The 10,688-nt window shown below is 35.8% G+C and overlaps 1 protein-coding gene across 1 annotated transcript; it reads right to left on the reverse strand.

The window, feature by feature from the left end:
• Positions 1-6,876: 6,876 nt before the first annotated feature.
• Positions 6,877-8,608, reverse strand: LOC123312306. Its single transcript, XM_044896669.1, has 5 exons — positions 8,298-8,608; positions 8,004-8,176; positions 7,826-7,942; positions 7,517-7,757; positions 6,877-7,359 (listed from the first exon to the last, which is right to left on the reverse strand). Exons 1-5 carry the CDS (start codon positions 8,387-8,389, stop codon positions 7,347-7,349), a joined length of 636 nt encoding a protein of 211 aa, XP_044752604.1. The 5' UTR covers positions 8,390-8,608; the 3' UTR covers positions 6,877-7,346.
• Positions 8,609-10,688: the final 2,080 nt, after the last annotated feature.

Below are 10,688 nucleotides of genomic sequence, written 5' to 3' on the forward strand. Positions count from 1 at the left end.
TATTTACCAGAATATTGTTGAAAGTATACATCAAGCAGCAAGAGGAGCTATTGGAAAGAAAAGAAAATTCAACAGTGCAAAAATATGGTGGAACGGTGAAATAGAAGAAATAATTGCACAAAAGAAGAAAGCTTATATGAAGTGGATCACAACAAGGCTACAGGAAGATCGGAATGCTTACAAGGTTATGAACAGAGAAACACGAAATAAGATTAACAAAGCAAAGAACGAAATATGGGATGAAAAATGCCAAGAAATAGATACATACATAGGGGGAAGGAAATCTATAGAAGTGTGGAAGTTTATAAAAAATGTAAAATCAACAGGAAAGGAAAAATCCAACATAAGCGTAATCCGATAACAACAATGGATACAGCACTACACAGAATTACTTCAGGAACGACGTCCACAATACAGAGAAGAGGAGAACCCATTTTAAAATTCAAGGTGAGAAAATTGAAATTGATATGGAAATGGTGGTGGAGAATATAAAAGTTCTGAAACCGGGTAGATCCTGTGGACCAGAAGGGATATATGCGGAGCTCATCAAGAACGGTACTAAAAAACTTTTCCACCTGCTCACTACAATATTCAGCCGATACATAAACGGTGAGGATGTTCCAGATGCTTGGAAACCGGCTTATGTATCCTCAATCCATAAAAAAGGGAAAAAAAATGTATGCTCGAAAGGCTCGAAGGCATCTCAGTTACAAGTACGCCTAAGCAGACTATACGAAAGAGTTTTAAGAACCCTAATAGAAAAAAAATTGACGAAGAGAACAATGTGGATTCAGAGCTGGAAGATCTTGCACGGACAATGTGTACTGTATGAAAGAGATAATTGAAAAAAGAAGTTCAGTTAACCTAGCAACACCAAAAAGGAATTTTGCACAGATGCAGTGTATAAGATTTCATGTCAGCATTGTGATGGTTGTTACGTGGCGTGGTCCAAACGCAACAATGGTTAAAACAAAGAATCACTCAACACAGAAGTGATTGCCGCATCGGGAAGAACTCATGTGCTGTTGTTAAGCACTGCCAGGAAACGGGACACAGTTTCGAATTTGGGATGGAAAATGTAAGAGTGTTGGAAACAAATTTGAATTATAGGAATAGGTTATTCCTCGAGATTTTACAAATTAAAAAACAACCTAATACACTTAATTTTAAATCAGACATGGACCAAATGAGTGTCACTGTATATACAGTTCTACAAGCTCTATGACAAACTTTGACAGATGGTAGCTATGATTATTCTGACCATTTTTTTCCTATGAGTATATCCGATTCGTTTTTGTTTAAAAGATACAAGCATTTGAAAAATCATATTTTTATGTTGAAGTCATAACAATAAATGGAAATTTTGAGGATAATTTGTTCAAAATGTCTACCTTCGGCTTGAATGTAATCTTCACATTGACGAACTAAAGATGCCGTAACGCGGCGGATCAGATTTGGGTCGTTTCGTATTTTGATTGCTGCATCTTGAATTCTATCAAGTATGTATAATTGTTGATGAGATTGGATTTCAACATAATGAACAAGCTGCTTTCACGTGTCCCCATAAATAAAATTTAAGGGATTCAAGTCATTCGAACGCGATGTACCATTGTATTGGTCCTCCTTGACCTATTCATTTATTCAGCCAACTGACTACTCCTTCTACGTGGTAGTGCACCATCGTGCTGATACCACATATTTCAAACAATGCTGAGCTCTAAGTAATCAATGAAGTCAAAAAGGATGTGCTCCAAAAATTTTTATACAAATCTGCATTCAAACAATCGTTTACTGGCATCAAATCGTTTTTAGAAATCCTATCTAAAATGTTTACGCTGAAACGTTGCTGAAATCGTCTTTGTCTAATGGTATATGGGTTCTGCAGTGCCAATACATGTTCATTTATGGTTATTGTTGATACCATTCTCAGTGGAACAAGTGTCAAAAAAGTAAATAAAAAACCGATATTGTCGTCCTACTTAATCAAAACAGGAAAAAAAATTCAAATGCTTGTAACTCCTAAACAAAAACTAATCGGATCTACGTTCATAGGAAAAAAAATGTTCAAAAGAATTACAGCTACCTTCTGTCGAAGTTTGTCATAGAGCTTGTAGAACACCCTATATAGTGAAATTAGTGCCTCACCTGGTGCGTCTGTGATAGTCTTACTCCTCCTTCTAAAGTTCCGTGTATTTTCATCACCATCTTGGTTTAATTGATCGTAATCTATATTTCCAGCAGAGTGCCGTTGAGTGGGTTTGGATTTTTTCACTTTTCCTAAAGTATGGGATCCTCCGGCAATAACGATAGTATGTCTAGCAGTTGGTCTTTCGAAAGTATGACTGCTTAAACCTTCCGCTTTGTGTCCAGTCACTAGAAGAATGCCAGGTCCACTTCCTGGTTTTGTAGAAGGAATTGACATGTTTCTCACTGATTCTCTGATAATTTGACGTATTGTTTTCAGGAAGGCATTCCTGAAATCCGCCGTGCTAAAAGAGAAATGGAATAGGTTATATAAGAATGACTAATTTTTTTTAGAATTATTCTTGAAAGATCCATTTAATAGTGTTCGAATGCACATCTTTCTTCTTCTATTGAAGAATCAAGAGCTTCGCTACACGTTCATGTCGTGTGCATTAGAATCGAAGGACTGAAACAAAAAAAATTCTACAGAAAGAGTATTTGTACATTGTTGTCATCCTGTAGATTAATGACTTATTGTAAAACCATATTTGCTCAAGTCAGCCTTTCAAAAAATATATATAAGAATGAGTAAGGCGCTATCAGTTCATTTCGGATTCTCAGTTCAGATCATACAGTTCATTTTTTCAGTAGTCGTTGAGGTTGAAGATTGTTTCTACAGGGTGTTTCATCGACAACTTATCGATGTCGAATTCGATGAGGCGTTGTCGGCAATCTAATTACATCCGACAGTTTGCGTGTTAACAAGATGTACATACAGAGAATACTGATCATCTTTGGTACAGATTTTCAACTATTCGACTTAAAGATAAGGCAGGAAAAAAGGGGAAAAACGGGATTATTGTCGAGTCGTGCGCTTGTCGTGAGCTTGTGGTACACTGATCCACTGATCCACCTACACAAAAACAGATTGTCTTAGCAGAGAAAACATTTCTCACTTCGCTTTCCCTGGAGTTTCCCTTGAGCAGAATTACGTGCGGGCAAATGAAATCTACTGAATCTCAGATTTTCTGCTCTTTTCAAATATCTCCATCAAATCCAAAAATTTTGAATCCCAGCTTGGAAGATGTCCCATATTTTTCAATAACGGACCTGAAATTTTTTTGGAATTCACTGTGCAAGTGAATCATATATTCCAATTATCAACCGACTATACTGGTTGGTTCAAAAGTTATCACAAATTGAAATTTTAGGTGAATACATGAAGCACCCTGTCTCTCAGTCATGGAATTGATTAGACCTATCATATATGGGTTTTTCGGACTCACCTAGTGTAGTTCTAGCTGGTTACTGTATGTTCAATTACCAATGAAACACCCTGTATATTTATTTTTATGACTTCCAAATGCATCACCTTGAAGTAGTAGTATTTTTATTCGTAAAAAAGTGACATATCTACCAGTGAAACCAGATCAATTATCAGAGTGGTTATAACTGCAGGTCTTAGGTAGCTTTATCTGCTGACAGCGACCCTATTTTTTCTTATACTTGTGTTCCGTGTGTTTCGACAGTAATACAACATAAAAATTGGTGCCAGCGGTTTGATACGTGGAGGAGGGCCAGACGGATACCTAAAGCAGCAAAAGTCAGCAAAATACCTAAAAGAGCAAGATACCTGAAGGAAAACCAACACGATACCTAAAGAGGAGCGTACAAGGACCAGCAGGATAACTACTGGACTGCAGTCACCGTGTTTCTTCTGTTTGGTGAAGTACAGTGAATAGTTCAGTGTCACTCGGTGGAGAAGATCACATCTTGACCGCCCCTTCATGATCATAGCTTTTAATGGGAAAAAAACAAAGCAACAAGACAAATCTACTTCCCCCTTCTAAGACTGGATCTGAAGATTCACCAGACTAACAAAGTCTATGCAGATGAATTCACCTATGTTAATATTTTTTCGAATATAGAAAAAACTTTCAATTCGGAGTCAATTATGAGAGGCTTCCGGATAATACTTTATATCCAGACACCTACCTCATCATTCCCATCTCATTAATTTATCTGTCAGTAATGGCGTATTTTCGAGTCTTTTAAAGACTGCGATGGTTATTCCTGTTGTGAAGAAGAAAAATGACATTCATAACATTTACAACTATGTACTGTCCTATATTTGTGCTCAGTGTTATGATGGACTTTTTCGCATTTTGGCAGCTCCTTGCCTTTGCTTGCGAACCATTGGGGCTATCAGTGAAAATCAGTGAAAACCCCGTCACAGAATACAATAGAGAGCCGGGGTAGACTTCGAACATCAGTGGAGATGGGTATCTTTGAAGACTGGGATGAAAGCGTCTTCTGAGTCTCTGCTTTTCAACGGTTTTAAGTGTTGAAAATAGTGCTAACCTCTCCTTACTGAAAACCTGGTTTAAACTGGATCTTAGACTAAACTCCTATTGGCAATATACGGCTACAAAAATAACATAGAGTTCTTCATTTCACTTGAATCCAATAATTTACAATTATTCACAAAAATAATGTACAACGATCGGATATCACCTCCACAGTATAGACACCAACCAGTAGTTGCACTCTAGATCAAATGAACTGAATTATTTACTCCTTCGAGAACACGCGCATCATTTCGGCGCGCATGAGAAAATGCGCGGGAATTTTAAAGTGAATTATTTTACGGGAAGAATTATGAGCCTTGAGGCGAATGTAAAAATAATATTATTTGATAATTAACACTTCTCAAGTATTATTTAGAAATTTTTCATGATTTTCTATTTGAAATGATTATCGTCAGGGGAAACTGATGCATTTTTAGTGCATATGTCCTAAAGTGAATGCGATTGTTGTGAATCAGTGTTTTTTCAGATAATTTTATGTTAATTCTCGGCTAGAAAGGTTTTTTCCTTTAGTTTCAGAGGATTCATTTTTCTAGATTTCTTATTTCCATGGTAATCAACCACCTTCGGTCACAAAACTGCTGTGATCTGTATTCAATATAGAGCCTTTAGGTTCATCTACTGAATAGGTAATGCATATTTTGAAAATGTTCTTAAGTAATTTTTTTCCCATTTAAAATTTTAGGGTTTGCCGTCATTACGCTCACAGGGCTGATACAAATTGATTGGAAGCAACCATATAAAATGTCCTCCAACGAAGCAAAGTTTACTTCTTTTTGCATTTTTTCTGACTTTGCATGGGGGTCGAGGTATTAAAAGTGGTATCTTTTCAAATTGACCTACCTAGTCAAGTAAGAAGCGAAGGTTCATTTAGTTCATTGTTGAAACTGCTGTGACAACACATGAAAAAACTATACTGTGTTCCCTATAAATTAGAATGTTATCGTCTACTTACAATATGAAGTCAACATTCTAGACTGATGAAATGAAAATGCAGAATGAAAAGTTCAAAATAATGAATAAAATTTTATTAATACATACATATAATACAAAAAAAAACGAGAAACAAATAATATATCTATAAATGTAAAATTTTTATAATTTTTTTTTCTTTTTTATTTGTTTTTTGTGCAATGAAGTTTCTATTGCAAAATTTAAGTGTGTAAAAAATTCTTAATCTAACATACAAACTTAATAAGTAATTCCAAGGAAATTTCTCACAAGAGTGAGTGTAAGGGCATATCTTTTCCATTTCTCTTTTCAATTTACAACCAACATTGTTCTGAATCGATAAATGTGGAAAATGAGACACGAAAGTGTTATCCAGTCGATTAATATACTCATAAAACGAATTTGGCGGCATTTTCAAATTGCCAAACAATTCATTCTCTTTATAATTCCTGAAATGACAATATAATGTCTCATTACTTAGTTCACTTTGGCTTTGTGAAAATTCGTCACATAAATTACATCTATGTTTTTCTAAACATTTTTTTATTAGATAACCACAAACATACGATAATACGTTTTTTTCTGGTAAATCCAGTTCATTGTAATCTTTAGGATCTACTTTGAGAACTTCTGAGAATACATTTCTCTCTGATGAGAGTTTAGGGGGAGCTTCAACTTCCAAATCATTAAAATTAATGAGGACTTCAGACAAATCTTTAATACAATTTGCTCCTTCCAACTGCTCAAAAAATTGGAGACAAAAATTCTTTTTGGACAAACTTTTGAACTGTACTGGAGTAGGATTTGTGGCATTTCCTCCTTGATATCTAATATTGCCAAAGAAATTTTCTAGAGCATCTTGATTTAGGTATCTAGTGCACATAAATTTCATCCTACCATTCATTTCTTCCCACATCAACAATACAGCTCTAATTGTTTGTCTCCAACCTTTAATAAATTTCACAGTATTCGTAATGTCTTTATTATCCCCTTTTATTATTCTCAGACTCTCAAAAATGCCCAATAATTTTAAAAGATGATCTTTCTGCTCAGTGGTGCCTTGAAAAGGTCTATTTAAAAGTTTAGGGGCTTGAAAATTTGACGCATTCAGAACATCAAACAATTTATCTATTTGTGCAATGAACTCCGATGTATGAATGGCATCAGCGGGTAGATAATTGAATGAGACAAGTGTTTCTATCCCACATGCTACCGAATTACTGAAAACTTGAGCAGCCAAAGAAACTTTCATTTTTTGAAATGAATTGGGATTCATATGAACTTCTGATATACGTGGAATTAGGCGATTCATTCTACCCACATCGTAATTGAACAATTTTTCAATATACATCTTTTTAATTATCTTTTCTCCTAATTTGAAATCATAATTGAAAAGATTGTTCCTTGTTCTCTTCAGTAAATGTGGGGTATCGAAAATGTGAAAAATTTTTCTTCCATCAATGAAAAAATAAGGCTGATCGATTGTAACTCCAATCTCATGAGAAAATTTCGAAAAATTCGAACCTTGGTCACTTATTAATGCCAGAATGTTTAATCCTATGTCACTCAATTTTCGTATGCTTGTGGTTATTATCTCATGCAAATATTTCACTTCACAAGAATTGTGAACGAAGAAGTAAGCCACAGGCTGCTTCCAATTATGTTGGATACCCCTCGCCATGATAACCAGAACACAATTTGCGGGTTCATAGGACCTGCTTCCATTGGATTGGTGAAATCCAATAATTTGATCCAATGAGATGTTATAAAATAAATGGGTTTTTATTGACATCTCGTCAACACACACAATGCAATCCTTTGCTGCATCGTCCATATTCCTTGTCTTTAATGAAATTGCCTGAAATATGTGCTCATTTAAGCCAACAGAGAAATCCCAATTTGTGTGTTATATTGTTGCCTTGTGTGGCAAAAAAAATGTTTTTTGTAGAAATTGGTACACTTTGGGTCCCAAAAAGTATATTGTTAGTGCAAATTGTTTAAAAGCGACTGAATACCTATAGCCATGAGGTTTCCTTTTTCGAAGCTTCAATTGGGAGATCATAAAATCTGCCAGGGTCGAATTGAAATTTTTTCTACAAAATCGGATGAAATCTTCATCACTTATATCTACAGATTTCTTCTCTGGAGTTGCAACTAATTTTCGTTTCAAATTCTTCACCACTGATTGTAACTTTTTTTTCCTCGGAGTGGCTGAAGACAAACTAGGAGATGTTTGTGTTTCTTCTGGTTTCTTTTCTATGAATACAGATGAATATGCATAAGATATAATAGTTCAAATAAATAAGTAACGTTGAAGTCCTTACCTGGTGTAGTATATATGTTGGGGTTTATAGAAATCTCACGGCATTCATCTACGGCCTCATTATTTTCAATATCCATTGAAGATGTTGAAGCAGAAGTTGAAGCATTTACATTCACCCCTAATTATAAAAATAAATATTAATTATAACAAATAAAATCTTAATTTTCTTCAATATATACCTTTCTCACCAATGCCTTCTTTGAATAAATCTGGAAAAGAATCCTTTTTTAATCTACTTCCAGATAGCATTTCTTTAGAAAAATGCTCACTACATATTCTTTTTTTGTGGAGAAGTTCTGGTCTTTTCAGAATCCATTCTTGCCTTCCCATTTTTGGAAGCCAAATCATTTGCCTGAAAATGATAGGAAAAATTAAATAAGATACCATTCACGTGCTTGTACGAAGTATAGCAGTTTAACTAAAATATTACCAAAAATTTACCAACATTAACACGTGCTTATTCAATAACTCACCTGAAAGTGTCTCCTGGTATGAGAAAAAAACTAAGTTTAGGATTCTTAACACTACTGTTTTTGCAATTATACACGCTGCAATAATTCACCATTTTGCACAAATATATTTACTTCACACGATTATAATTGCTACAATTTACCAGAGACTGTCTCTAATGTTCAGCTTTACTTCTGTTTAACTTTCAAATTTCGAATGCTCGAATTCGAAATGCTGCTCAACAATTTGAGGTTAGGAGCACGGAAATGATGCGCGAGTCATAAATGGAGTAACAGAAACCAGGGAGTGCGCCTACTGGTTGGTGTCTATACTGTGCTACTACTATTGGTACATATTTTAGGGGACAAAAAATCTGTGGTCTCAAAGCAGCGATCGTTCTCCTTCTCTCTACTCTCCATAGTAGACATGGCAGGCTTCCCTCTTCGATGCTATATAAAGATGAAGTTAGCACGGGCGGAGTAGACATCTGTAACAGTTTTGCTCAGTATTTCAGTAGTGTTTTTGTTGATCCATTAAATTCACCCAACAGTATTGACTCTACTGTGGCTGATTCTCCTGCTTACCTTTCAAACATTGTCATAACTGCAAAGGAAATCGAAAAATCTTTAAGGTCCCTTAATCAAAGTAAAGGTGCCGGATCTGATGGTATTCCATCATACTTCGTACGAAGTTGTCCTGCTTTATGCTTTCCACTTGAACATATTTTCAATCTCTCCCTCCGCACGGGCAGATTCCCTCGGCGCTGGAGGATTGCATCGGTTGTCCCAATTTTCAAGGGTGGCGATAGATCTATTATTGAAAATTACCGCCCCATAAGCAAATTATGCGTCTTTTCCAAACTCCTTGAAAAACTTGTTTATGCTCATCTATACAATTTAGTGACAAATCAGATAATCCCAGAACAGCACGGGTTTTTGAAGGGAAAGTCCATAGAGACTAACCTTTTGTTATTCATGAACGTTTTGGAGGGGGCAATGGATGAGCGTTTGCAGGTTGACGCTGTTTACACCGACTTCAGTAAGGCATTTGACAAAATTTCACATAGAATTCTCAGTCGTCGTCTTTCTGAGGTCGGTGTGGGAGGTAGTCTTTTGCACTGGTGCGAATCCTATCTGACTGATAGAGTGCAATTCGTTTCTGTGGATGGAAGTAGGTCGGCTGAGTTCACATGTCCATCTGGTGTGCCACAAGGCTCTCATCTCGGACCTTTATTTTTCTTGATATATATCAATAATATTATTTCCGTTTTTCATAGATGTAGAGTGCTTCTCTATGCGGACGATTTGAAAATTTTCTACGTTGTCAGATCTATAGAGGACTGTATGATCATACAAGGGGAGCTGGAGAGGTTCTCGGAGTTTTGTCGCTTGCACAATTTATTTTTAAACATTTCTAAATGTAAAACAATTACATTCACACGTAATAAAGCCCCTATTCGTTTTCAATATAGTATTGATCAGGCGACACTGGAGAGAGTTGATCACATCAGGGATTTGGGCGTAATTCTGGATGGAAAGTTAACTTTCTCATTTCATATCGACAGTACTGTCAATTCCGCCAGTAGAATGTTAGGATTTCTGTTTAGGGGGTGTAGGGTTTTTAGAGGTATCAAGCCGGTTCTCAGTATTTACTATGCCTACGCTTTTAGCCTACTAAATTTCGCTTCGGTTGTTTGGAACCCGCAATATAGGATTTATATAGAACGAATCGAAAGAATACAAAATAAGTTGCTGAAATATTTAAGTTATAGAAGTAAATTTTCTGCTTCAGGAGATAATGTCAATTTTTATTATATGGCCAGAAAACATTTTAACTTGATTTCGCTTGAAAATAGACGCTGCATAGGCGATGTAGTTTTGTTGAGGAAAATTGTAAGTGGTGAGTTGCAGGTACCGGATTTATTGCGGGAGGTAAACATTAATGTTCCAAATGTTAATTTAAGATCTTTTGAAATTTTCCATGTACCATTTAGAAGGACAAATGCATCTAAAAACTCTCCGTTGATTAGAATGTTCCGAGCCTGCAATGAGCTACTAATTATCGATGTATTTCATTGTGCTAACATCAAGCTTCAACTGAAGAAACATTTTTTGATGCAGTGATTTTTTGTTGTTGTCTTTGGTTGATTTTTTTGTCGCTGATTTTTATTTTCATCTTTGTACTTTGTGGATACTGTTTATGGGTCATTGACCTGTTTGTGTTCCCAATGTCAAATAAATAAATAAATAAATAATCTAGCAGTCCGTCCCTACAGGGGCGATGAATCGTATAGCCCCGATTTCTTGCATTCGGACAGTCATTCGGCTCCACCCGCAACTCTTCGTGTCGGTCGTTTTAACGAGTAAAAGGGCTACGATAAAAGTCGCCCCTATCCGCTTCACTCTAGCCGTTAG

The sequence above is a fragment of the Coccinella septempunctata genome, chromosome 4 (genome assembly GCF_907165205.1).
Source record: "Coccinella septempunctata chromosome 4, icCocSept1.1, whole genome shotgun sequence".
Classification (NCBI taxonomy): Eukaryota; Metazoa; Arthropoda; class Insecta; order Coleoptera; family Coccinellidae; genus Coccinella; species Coccinella septempunctata.